Source organism: Pristis pectinata, chromosome 17 (genome assembly GCF_009764475.1).
Source record: "Pristis pectinata isolate sPriPec2 chromosome 17, sPriPec2.1.pri, whole genome shotgun sequence".
Classification (NCBI taxonomy): domain Eukaryota; kingdom Metazoa; phylum Chordata; class Chondrichthyes; order Rhinopristiformes; family Pristidae; genus Pristis; species Pristis pectinata.
Window position 1 is genome coordinate 25,923,612 of NC_067421.1, and position 13,688 is coordinate 25,937,299.

General features: G+C 37.9%; 1 protein-coding gene across 2 annotated transcripts in view; it reads right to left on the reverse strand.

Moving 5' to 3' along the window:
• atxn2 (ataxin 2) overlaps window positions 1-13,688 on the reverse strand; it is an 87,383-nt gene that overhangs the window by 61,995 nt on the left and 11,700 nt on the right. For both annotated transcript variants that reach the window (XM_052031961.1, XM_052031960.1), the window contains exons 2-3: window positions 12,593-12,629; window positions 2,604-2,663 (exon numbers count right to left, since the gene is read on the reverse strand). In XM_052031961.1, coding sequence (XP_051887921.1) covers window positions 2,604-2,663; window positions 12,593-12,629 — 97 coding nt within the window. The remainder of the gene's footprint in view (window positions 1-2,603; window positions 2,664-12,592; window positions 12,630-13,688) is intronic.

Genomic DNA, 13,688 nt, shown 5'->3' on the forward strand with positions numbered 1-13,688 from the left:
ATGGAATACCTCACACAATAAAAAATACTAGAACAACACAGAAAGGTATAAGGATTTCATAAAATTATACCAGAGTAAAAAGAGTTTCAAACTTCTGAAATATCTTGAGACTGTGAAAAACCTTGCGTTTATATAGTTCCTTGCATGTCCTCAGGGTCATCAATAGTAATTAACCTCTAAAATAGCTGGTGTTATGAACATAAAATTATGCTAAATTTGTGCACAATATGTTAAGATAAACAGCAAATTAATGACCTCAACCTGCTCTTAACATTGTTAGTCGAAAAAAAAAATGGCTGGATATCCTGCTTTTCTTTGAATAATGCCAAGGGATTTTTTACATCAACCCAAACTACAGTACAGAGCCTCAGATTAATATCTCATCTGAAAGAAAACACTTTCAATAATGCAACATTCCTTCAATATTCCACTGAAGTATCAATGTTGATTTACCCACTCAAGTCAGAAGCATGGCAATACCCCACAATACAATTCAGGAAAAGAGCGGTACCACCTGGTCCAAGTCAACATTTACTAGGATAATGGGTATACGGTGCCACTGTGCGGCAAATCAGTAATAAGGCAGCAAAGATTCACGAGAACAATGAAGAGGAAACTCATTATTTGTTCACACTGAGTTAATAGAATATGGAGCACATTACAATGAGACAGAGGCTATGACATCATTTGAAACAGAATTCATTTAAGTATTTGAAAAGAGACGATGAAAACAGTTACAGAGAAAGATTTTCAAATAGAAAACTCCAGTTGAAGATTTCAGAATTACAGACATGAAAGCCAGATGGCCCATTCTTTGTTGAAGGCTCATTTAAAGCAACATATCTTCAACATACTGTAATCACTCTCATGAGTAATGTACAGTTTTAGTTATGTCAATAGACTAGAAATTTGTGCCCTGGCGTAAAAGCCTGAAGAATGTTAGATAAAATCCTTCATGACAGTTTGAGAACATGAATTCACTTTCAAAATAATACTAGGTCTTGAGGTTAAATTATGATAATAGTTTTCATAAATTTGGCTTATATGCTTTGAGTGGATTAACGAAAAAGTTATTTCCTTTGGCTGAAATCAAGAACAAGGTGGCATAAAATAAGAGCTAGGCCATTCAGGAATAAAGGTAGAAACCTCATTTTCCACACAAGGATAAAATACTTGTTTCTACCCAAAAGCGCTGTATATGCTGGGACAACTGGAGCTTTCAAATCTGAAGTCCACACACTTTTATCAAGCAAGGTTATCAAGAGAAACTGTCAGCAAAGGCAAATAAATACAATGGGTTGCAAATCAGTCAACTAAATTGCAAATAAGACTTTGATTCAGTAGTCTATTCATATCCCTAATGTTCAAATTTCTTCATAAAGGATCAACAGAAAAGATCACCTTTATGGTGATGCAAACAAAAAGCAACTTTTTGCCAAATACAGAATTCCAGAAAAATTTTGTTTGTAATTCATGAATGCTAAACCCAACACTGGAATCCTGGTTTCCAAGCATTCCTGGCAAATTTTTATCCACGTGTAGATCTGCTCTCAAGAAGAGATACAGTATTTATCAGATTATTTAAAGGGGAAAAGGAGGTCATGTTTGACACTGAAGTTGTTTCGCCATTGTCACCCCTCTCATTCCCTTTCAATTGAAATGTTAACCTGACAATAACAGTGTAAGAATTTGCAAGTTTCTACACTTTATGTAATTTCAATCTTATCTCAATCTCCTTTGAGGGCAGGAGTTCTAGTTTCTAAAGTAAGGCAATAACTGTGATAAAAGCTGTAAATATTGTTCACTATTTAATTATAAAAACATTACAGATAGTTGGAGACTAGTAGATACTGCGCTACAAGCATTTCTTTCTTTATTTGCCTCTTAGGTACCTGCTAATAAGATCTGAAGCAATTAATCTTCAGTCTCCTCACAAATATCTCTTGCTAGCAAACCCGAATGCAGCTACAACAAATATGGCTCATTTTCCCACCCCATATTCATCCGCACACAAAACACATCAAAATAGAAACTAACAACCCCAGGATAAGCACCATCATTTGCTATTTGCACTAGTGAAGGTACCCTTTTCAGATTTAACCACACAATGATGCTGACCTATGTGGAGGCTGTAAAAGTCAGATTTCTGTTCGCAGGAGTCTTATTGTTAAGACTACTGGCCAGTTCAGGTTTGTGGTCAGATTTGCAATTTGGGTCATATGCTACTGGTAGGTTCTGACTAAGGTGCATGGAGAGAGGCGGAATAACTGAAATTCAAATGGTGTAATTTTGGGGGTTAATTTAGGGTAACAATGTGGATATTCCCTTTATTATAGCAAATTCCCAAGGACCAGTTGAATCAGGAAGAAAAGGTCAGTTTTAGATAGATATTCCTTTAATTTAACAAAATGAAAGCTACTATTTCTGTATTGTATATAGCATAAAATAGTCACCATCTGCCACATTACAAAAGTTGTCACTATTACAAGAACTATTCTACAGCTCACTTTTTGCACTAAACTTCAAAATTAAAACTAATCAACACTTTAGAATTAAATATGGTGATATTAAAAATAATTTAAACGTTCAAGGTGTATACTTACTACAACTGATGTAAGAATATGAACCATACGCATGTTTGCATATATTCCATCATATTGAATCTGAGAGAAAAAACAAATTTAAGACATTAACTTATTTCAAAGCACTAATCGATAATTTAAGTACACATGCTCAATCAAAACAAGTACAGTAATCACTGAATCACATATTCCTGACATTTCATTTAATAATATAGACCCCTTATGTACAGATAGGCAGATTCAAAAGAGAGCAATAAATCATTCCAATTACTACTAGTAAACACATAGGCTACAATTATGAATTTGTATTCACACTCCTGATAAATATTAAATTTGTTCGCATGTAATCTTTTTGAAATAATCTTCAAATTTTAACAGCATTTCTCAATTCATTCAATTCCCTTCATATGTAGCCTATGGTACCCAAAATATGAACCCTTTCTCCATTCTGATTGTCAGAACATGAACCTGAAAGCAGGCAGTACATCCTTTACAAAAAAATGCTCAGAAACAATAGATTCTTGTCCAGGTTTGGTATTATATAACACTAATCTTTGTAGAATGCTCAAGTTCTCACCATGGAATAAAATACACAAGGCTTTTTTTTTACATATTATAAAAGGGACTGTATACAGATCATGACTTAAATTTTGAAAAGTTCATATTTCCAAATTTAGAACTGCAGATTTTTACGAACACAAGCCATAGGAAAACGATGATGCCATTTAGCTCAATCAGCCATACATCTTCGAAAATTGCTTTAGATAGCTACTCAGAGCTGGCAATTTTTTTTATATTTCAGTGTAGCTTTTACCTCATAAAAATAGTACTGGATATTGCAATATCCACCAAATTGTCAAAATTACTCAATGGATCAAAATAATTGTGGCTACCCAACCCAGAGAATTTAATTAGTAGCAAGAGTACATAAGCAAGTAAGTGATGCTGGAGGAAGCTCTTTATTTTTTCTCTTTATCCCAAGGTTAATGAGTCTTATCCCTTGTCTCTGCCTACTTATCGGCTAACTTAGCACCAGATATGATCAAATCTGATGACTTCCTTGTCACTACCTTGGTTAGGGAGTTCAGCATATAAACTGACAACTGATAGCACTGATGCCCCTTCCAAACTTTTTCCACTGCTATAATTGACGACTGCATTGGTGCTGCTTCTTGCACTCATGCAGAACTCATCAATTTTATGATTGTTGCCACTGACTTCCACCCTGCCCTGAAATTCACCTGGACCATTTCTGACACTTCCTTTTCTGGATCTCCCTCCCTCCATCTCAGGAGACAAACTATCCACCAATATCAACTATAAACCTATGGACTCCCTCGATCACACATCCTCCCTCCTTGTCTCCTGCAAGGATGTCATCCACTTCACTCAGTTTTTCCCATTTCGGCTGCATCTGTTCTCAGGTTGACGCTTTCCACTCTAGGGCTTCTGAAGTGTCCTCCTCCTTCAGCAAATGTGGCTTCCCCTCTGCTGTAGTTGACAGACCCCTCACACACATTTCCTCCATTTCCTGTACATCTGCTCTCACCACCTTTTCCACCCAGACAGAATAGAGATAGTGTTTCTCTGGTCTTTACCTTTCACCCCACTAGCCTCTGCATCCAGGGATTCATCCTTCGCCACTTTCACCAGCTCCAACAGGATCCCACCACCAGTCACATTTTCTTCTATCCCTCCCATTCTGGTTTCTACAGGGACCACTCTCTCCATGATTCCCTGGACTGCTTATCGCTCTCCGCACTCCCCTCCCTATACTCGGCCCTTCACCTCCTCCCTCATCACCATCTAGGGACCTAACTGGCCTTTCCAAATGAGGCAGCCGTTCATGTGCACCTCCTCCAACCTACATTCGTTGCTTGCAATGTTGCCTCCACTAATGGTGAAAGCAAGCATAGTTTTAGCAACCACTTTGCACTCTCTCTGCAACAGCCATATTGAGCTTCCAGTTGCCTGTCATTTCAACTCCCCTTCCAACTCCCACATTGTCCTGTAATGCCCTTGGCCATATCCACCGCCATGGCGAGGCCAAATGCAAACTAGGAGAATAGCATCTCATATTCTACTCGGGTAGCTTACAGCCCAATGGCATGAAGATTGAATTTTCCAATTTCAGCTGCCCACTCTTCCTGTGTTCCTTTCCCACTCCCACCAGTCAACCCAGGGTCTCTATCGTTTTGTTCACCTTTTCCATCCCTCCCCCTCTCATTAGTTACTTAGACTCATCACCCTCCTCATTCAGTTCCACCTGCCTATCACTCACACACCCTGCATCAGAACCTGATGCAGGGTTTTGACCCAAAACTTTGACAATTCCTTTCCTTTCCACAGATGCTGCTTGACCTACTGAGTTTCTCCAGCAGATTGTCTGTTGCTCCAGATTCCAGCATCTGCAGTCTCTTGTGCCTCCTTTCTTCACCTTTCCCATCCCCTCCCCCATCTCGTTCCATCTGCCAGATCCTCCCTCCCTTATCTGGTTCCACCTATCACTTGCCAGCTTCTGTCTCACCGCCCCCCCACCCCCCTTCTATATACTGGTTTTCTTCCCTCTGCTCTCTCAGTCCTGATACAAGGTCTCAACCTGAAATGTTAACCACCCTTTGCCTTCACAGATGCTGCTTAATCCAATGAGTTCTTCCACCAGGTTATTCTTTGCGTCAGATTCTAGCATCTGCAATCTCCTACGGCTCCATACACTACAAATTACTTTGACAGCACATCAACACAGCTGGTGAAAATATAAAACTATGGATGGCAAAAATTGGAAATAAAAAGAAAATATTAGAAACAATCAGGTCACACAGCATCTGTGGAAAAAGAAACAAGGTTAACTGTTCAGACTGTCAGATGAAGGGTCTTCAACCTGAAACATTAACTCTATTTTACTTTCCACAGGTCTGTTGCCAGACCTGCTGAGTGCTTCCTCCATTTTTTGCTTTTATTTCAACACAACTGTGTTGTGCCAAGTCCAAGAAGGATGAACCATATGAGTGAACACGGAAGACGTACAACAGCTCCGTGATTTCTCCCCTTCCTTCCTCAGGATATTTCAATAGACTAAAGCATTGCAAGACCAATTATTTGGCACAGACATGAAAATCTAAGCCTTTGTGAAACCTCAATTTGCAGAGGTTTCACCCCCTTCATCAACATGATCAACTTTTTACCCAGTTCTTAATTTGTATATTATGGCCTTGTATAAATTCTCTCCTCTCATACTCTTCCCCCAATAAGCACCCATCAGTTTTGTAACACAACTCAACATAATCTGAAATATTGTCCTGTATTCCATGTATTCAATTTTCTGACAGCGAATGAACCAAACCTTCCCCAGCAAATACATCTTCACATGCTCCTGACTTAGACACCTGACTGTAAAATGTCACAAAAGCAAATTACTCCAATCTGCAGAGATGTCTCCAGCTCTAATCTCTCCAGCTCAGTCATTAAGTTGAATTGGAAGTTGGATCCATTCTGTTATACAAGGCTGAAGGAGAAGTTAGTTAGTCATAGAGTCGTATAGCACTGAAAAAGGCCCTTTGGCCCATGCGTGTCCAATCTGACCAAGATGTACTGTATATTCAAGCTAATCCCATTTCCCAGCACTTGGCCCATATCCCTTGAAACTCTTGTCATCCATATACCCATCCACATGCTTGTTAAATGTATCTAATGTACCTGCCTCAACCACTTCCTCTGGCAGCTGGTTCCAGGTATCTACTACCTGCTGTGCAGAAGAAATTGCCCCTCAGGTTCTTACTAAACCTTTCACCTCTAACCTTAAAACTATGCCCTCTAGTTTTCGATTCCCCAACCCTGGAAAAAAGACCACTCACTCTATCTATGCCCCTCATGATTTTATAGTCCTCTATGAGATCACCATTCAGACTCCAGTCTGTCTAACCTCTCCCTATAAGTCAGTCTCTCAAGTCCTGGCAACAGTCTTATAAAACTTTTTTTGCACTCTTTACAGTTTAATCACATCCTTCCTATAACAGGGCAACCAAAAATGAACACAATACTCCAAGTATGGCCTCACCAACATCTTGTAAAATTGCAACGTAACCTCCCTACTGCTATATTCAATGCCCTGACTGATGAAGGCCAGCATACCCAAAGTCTTCTTCACTGCCCCGTTTACCTGTGACTCCACTTTAAGGGAACTGTACTCCAAGGTCCCTCTGTTCTACAACAGTACCCAGGGCCCCTCTGTTCAATGTACAAGTCCTACCATGATAGAGATATTAAACACTTTTATCAAGATCAGAGTAAAGACCGAGAAGAAAATATGGGTTCATAAAGAGAGGTTGGATCCGTTAGGGAACCACAGTAGGGGCATACAGAAAGTTGAGGCTAGGTCCACAAACACTACTCTTATCCAACAGGTATGATTTACGCATTGCTTGAGAAGATGGAAAAGAAAGATGCAGGATGGACAGCCTCTAAGCAAGGTGTTGATAGGGACTCCATAATTAAGGGGATAGATGGCATTCTCTAAAGCACAGAATACGAATACCAAAAGGGCATGTTGCCAGGATAATAGGTATCCAGTGATGCTGGAGGGCAACTTGGAAAAGGAGGGAGTAAATCTATTTCTCAGGGTTCACGTTGGAACATATGACATAGCAACTCCTGGTGAAAGAATATAAGTTAGATTCGAAATTAAAAAGTAGAAACCAAGAGGAAAGGGAGCTGAGAAGGATCATATGAGCCACTGAATAGAGACAACTTAAATGGGAATATGTTGGTAGGTTAGCTGGCTTCTGCAAGTTATCACTATTGTAAATAGGTAGTGGCTGGCAAAAAATTAGGGTGAAATTGATACTCACGTGATGGTATAGGTTACAGGGAAATATGTGGGGGAAATCAATGGGATTGCTCTGAGAGACAGTATAGACTCAATGGGCTGAACCTTCAATATCATAAGGGAAGATAAGGGCAACAATCCCTGGATTATTTCCCACCACATGCAAATTGGCACAAATGCAGAAAAATCAGTATTAATGTGGCTATGTGCAGTCTCCATTGTGGGACTGGTACCAGCTCTAGGACAGGAAGGAGCTGGCACCAAATGGGAAGGACTGTGCCTGAATCCTGATGGGACCTGTTGAAAAGGGTAAATAGGGAGGTGGCAAGGGCTAGTAGAGAGAGAGGAAGAAATCTACAAGAAATACATGCAGCCTAAATATAAACAAAACAGGAAAAGATAAGGCAGGAAAGAATAAAGACAAAACAGGAGCCAAAAAGAACTATTAACCATAATTTGAGAGAAAAGCTTATTGATTTTGAGGGGCTGAGCACTTGGGAAAGCAAAATGGGCAACATTGGTAAACACTAGAACAATGGAAAACATTTAAAATGAGGTTCAGCAAACCACAGGAGAAACAAATTTTCTAAAAGAAAATATAAAGCTGAACAATCATGAGACTGCATATAAATAAAAGCATACAGGAACAACTAAGAGCAAAGAAAGAGGCATACATTGACCCTAAAGATAGTGGGAGTTCATGAACAAAAATGATGGAATTAGGAGTGAAGGCAAAATTAGGAAGGCAAAAAGGAACTATGAAATTATCAACGAACTTCAAACAAAATATTTTAAAGACACATATATAGTCAACCCCTGCATTACAACTGTTCAGGTAATGGAAATTTGCCCTTACAAATTTCACAAATCACTACCAAAAATCTGGGACAAGGAACAAAATTCACTTCAATGGAATTTATAATATCCTATAACAAAAAAATAAATAAACAAACAAAATATCTATTTTTTTCCAACTCGCATTTCTTGAAGTATGTGCCAAAGATGCAACTTCACATTACAAACAAAAAGATATGGGCCGTTTTCTAGAACCACAATCTTCCCATAACGCAAGGGTCACCTGTACTTACCTTCAGTTTTTAACCTTTAACCAGATGATTAAACAGTGGTCATGACATTGGACGTTGAAATGAGTAAGAAGACTTGCATTTAACATAGGAAAAAGGGGGATATATTAAATAAATAAAACAAATAAATTTTCAATCCAAATAGACTGCATCAATGCATTTTAAAGGAACAGAGGGAAGTGGTAGCAAAGGCATTACTATACAGTCATTTGTTAGAAGAAAGTATAATGCCAGAGGACTGGCAGATGGTTAACATAATCTCTGTCTAAGAAAGGGGTTGGAAAGTGCCCAGGGAATTATAGACTAGTCAGCCTAATACAATAAAAATCCATTAATCTGGCATGCTCAGGACTTTGGTGGTGCCCAACTGACAGATTTCCAAACTATTGGATGTTATTCTACAATACATTTTTAAAATCACTTTTTTGATGTTACACAGCAGTATAATAAATTTTCCAGTGAATGCAGTAAATGTAAAAGGAGCATGGGAACTGGGGCCCCAGCAAATTTAAAGGGAGTGCAAGAGTCAGCACACAGTGAGCCAGGTGCCAAAGCACTGGGATTTGCGAACAACCAGATAGCATTTTGCGTGTTAGTGTAGGAAAAATAGTGGAATCTTCGCTAAGGATTAGCGAAAAGGATTCCCAGTTAGCTTAAAGATATAAAATAGGAGTAAAAGATGTTCCACAAGGATCATTGCTGCTCATAACATACATTAATAATTGGAATCAAGAACACCATTTCTAAATTTGAAGATACAAAATTCAAGGAGATAGGCAATACAAGAAAGAACAGCAAAAAACTACTGGAGGACAATAATAAATCTGCAAAACGGGCAAATAATTTGAAGTACATTTTGGCAAGACAGATTGGGAGGTTACTTAATATTTGGAAGGTGAAAATTTAGATGAGGAACAAAGAGATTGTGGAGTACAAACACACCAGTGAATAAACATTGCACTATAGGTTAGCAAGGCTATTAAGTAAGCAAACCAAGCACAAGGGTTTATTTCTAGAGTGACAGAATTGCAAAGTAGTGAAGTTATGCAAATCCAACATCAAACTTTGGCTGGAGCACATGGAGTACTGCTTACTCTTACTATATTATGAAAAGGATAAAGAACCAATTGAGAGTGAGTGCAGAGAAGATTTACAATAATGATACAGGAAATGCGAGGATATACATACCATGAAAGGATGAACAGGCTATGTCTTTACTCCTGAGAAAAGGAGGCTGAGGAGTAACCTAACAAAGGTCAATAAAACAAAAGGATACAGAGAGAGTGTTTCCACGTGGGGGAGAAGCCAAGGGGCATTGACATTAGTCACCAAGAAATCAGGAGTTCAGAAGAACCTTCTTTGCCCAACGAATGGTGATACTGTGGAATTCACTGCCAAAGGGTGTGTTTAAAGCAAATAGTTGAATTTAAGAGAAGCTGGACAAGTGCATGAGGAAGAAGGGAATAGAGGACTATGATGAATTTAAATGAGGAAAGGGTCAAGTGGAGCACCTACTGCAGCATGGACGTTCTGGGCTGAATAGCCCACTTCAGTGCAATACTTCACAAATAATCTAGTCTGTACCTATTTCAGGGACCAAATTTACAATAGGAACTTGAACTTCAATCTGAGCAATTTACTTCACCCTAAACCAACATACTTAACATTTTAAATTGCAACCAAGGAATGAACAGGTCTCACAAAAGTCAATAACACAAACTGCAGCTTAAGTATTCACACATTTGCCTATTGGAACTTTTGAGTAAAATAGTGCCTGACATCTTGACATTGTGGTCATTCTTACCTCACAATAATCATTAGAGACTGATTGTGGGCTGGTGGAAAGATCTTCTATAACACACTCTTTGATCCTAGATTTAAACCACTGAGTTATAGTCGAGATTCCTATACTGTGTAGGTGTAATTATGGTTGTTTTAATTCCTGAAATAGCCTTCATCAATACATGACATTAATGATTTGGGGTTGCCTGATCATACCCTCTTAGCATTCGATCAAATTGTTTATTTTGGACTGATAAATTGATTGTCACATCGATTGTTGGTGGAAATCATCTAACATGCAACCTTTTATTACCACGCTCAACCCTATTCTTGGTTAATGTGATAACTGCCACCATAGCCAATTTTATTGCCAGTTCTGCCAAGTGAAAGATTAGAAACTCCCATTCCACTCTGTGTTGCTAAGCATGTACCAGTTTTGTTTCAATTTCTATTTGAATCACGTGCAATCATACAGTTTATGCAGAGGTAAGCGATTATGATTGCTGATTCTTTACAAGCTTTGTAATGCAGTCATCCGAAAAGTGCCAACTGATCACTGTACAGAAAAACGATCTATTTTACGAAACACTGGCCCATTCAGGACTTTACCTTGCACTCACATTCTACAGACGTGCTATGATTTTATTCAAATAACACTAACTGTTACCGCGTGGTCATTTTTTGCATTAGGTACACGGTACAGCACTGAAATAGCTATTAGACCCAGAGTCTTTGCCAGGATTTATGCTTCATACAAATCTCCTACACAAAAAGCTACTACCAACGCCTTCTATTCCTTTTCCCTCAAATGCTTATCTAGCTTCTGCTTAAATGCACTAATGCTATTCACAACTACTGGTAGTGCTTTCAACATGGTAACCTATTGACTTTATTTGTTACTATCTTGTATTTCTGTCCTGTAGTTTTGGATTTCCCCACCAACAGAAATATTTTCCCTTTGTTGGCTTGATCAATTCTTTCATAACCTTAAAAGACCTTGAATGAATTACCACATATCTCTTTTCATAAGTACTTCTGCAATATGTGGGTACTCCTCACTAACGTTTTATTTTACAAATTATCGATACATTTGTTTAGCTGTCAAAACAGTACACATTAAGAATAATTTCACACTGCAAACTTGGCTGCTTATATTTTCTACAATTAGTACACTTTTATTCCAAGGTAGTTGCCTTCTCTTGCTTCTAATAATAAAATTTTCAGCAAATGTTAAACAAGTCGTGGTATCATCTCTAATGTTCACTGGTAGTTGAATTATTGACTGTCTGAAATTTCACTTGCTAATTATCATAAGACATTCCAGCATCATAAGTCTGCTGTAGCCCATGCAAAATTAAACATCAAGACGTATGTACACACACATGGCAAACACACGTTGTTTCAGCATGTTAGTAATTTTATAGAGTGTTATATTTACCTTACAACACTGTTTATAGCCACACCAATTTCTGGGCAGCAATAGAAACTGCTGCTGCTTCTAGAGTACCACCATGTTTGATTTCCATTAACACAACAAGATGCAGCATCTTTCCCTAATAAACACAGCTAGCAGAGAAATGGTAGCTTTGGACTGACCCCCCTCAACACAAATGTTTATATCTCTGTAAGGACCTCATCAACATGTGCAGAAAGCATGGAAAGAAGAGAGGAAAAAATACAAACTAGGACTTACAAGTAGGTAGTATTATTGATCCTAATTTCTCTGAGCAACTTCAGCTGGAAGCACATATCAAGACTTCATAATTAGCTTGCTATCAATCATTTTCTAAACATTCATAATATTGCTATCTTTTCTGAACAGGACACAAAATAGATAAGGACGGAGTTCAACTGCATGGCTTTTGATGTTTATTTTGCCAATTAAAAATTGAAAGCTTTTAATGTTCATTAGTTACAAAATACATTGCAATTGAATAATTTTACATTTTTCTTAGGAATTTCTTGGCTTCTTTCTAAACTGGAAAGAATCTTTCTCGTGCAAGGTGAATAATCTCTGCAAGAGCCTAGAGAACAAACTTGTCATTGCAAAAGTTTAGAACACTATTGGAAATAACACCCAGCTTTAAAGAATAATTTCCAATTGGAAGTTCACACTTTTGATTTAAATTAGCTAGGCAAAACATTTATTTGCTGGAAACAAGGGAACTGATTCAGCATGCCAATATGCAATTACAAAGTGAATCAATGGCAATCGAATTAATTATCTTCACCTACTCATGTAACTCATTAAACTATATTTAGTGGATACCCAAAAAACATTACATCATCATAAAATATTAATAAAGCACTATACTTACTGTAGGCTGTGGAGGTCCTTTCCCACTGCTGCGTCCTCTGAAACAACATCATTAGATTTATATTAGGATCAGAAGCTATAGCAAGGTAGTATAATAATCTAAAATACCTTCAAACTTGAATTGAACAAAGTTCAAATATCATCTTTTTTTCCCCATACTAAAGACTATTTTGCTCCTGGTAGTGCGCACTTATTCACTTACTAATAAATAAATAGAACTCAGCTTCCACAGCAACAAAAGTCCAGTCCAGTTACCCTTATCAATCTTGAGCAAGCCAATGCTATTGACAACAATTTTTGTTACTTGGAATGAAATTAAAAATTGCTCGTGTTCTTTCCTGCAACATCTAGGTGGAAAGAAAACAGAAATCTTTGAAACACTTGCTCTAGGTTAATTTTTATTATTCATTCACAGATCATAGATATTGATGAAAATGACAGCTTACAGTGCGCTTCTGTAATCTTCTTGAATTACATTATATGCCATGAAAGGAATCCCTCAATGCTGTTTAGTCGTTTTTAGACCAATAACTTTTTGTTTGGTCAGGAATCCAGAGAAGTGTTCAAATCCCATCAATTTAGTAGTCATATTTATCAGGAATTTTATAAAGCCAGTTATCAGTAATGGTAGCTATGAACCTAGTGGACAGTTATAAAAACCCATCTGATTCACTAATGTCTTCAGGAAGAGGAGGAAATCTGCTACCCTAAAGTTTGACCTATATGCGACTATGCACCCACCAACATCAAACAAAAAAAAAACAAAATCTTAAAGGTTATGATCAACTTTGTAGGAATTTTTCAACGTCAGGGACACTCACAGACATTCAAATAACATCGATATCCTTGATAGCTGGCAAGCTTTGAGCTAGGACTTAACTGCTTGCCAAAGCAATTCTAGGGACAGCTAACCATTTACATTTTATAAATAATCCAAAACACTATTTACAACAAACTTTCTTGCATCTACAAAGCAACCTTTTGAAAACTCATGTGCTGGGTAAAATTCATTCAGGAATACTAAAACTGTATCCAGGTACCAGCTCTGTAAAATTCAGATTCTTGTTCACTTGTCACCACCATTTAGCTTCACCTCA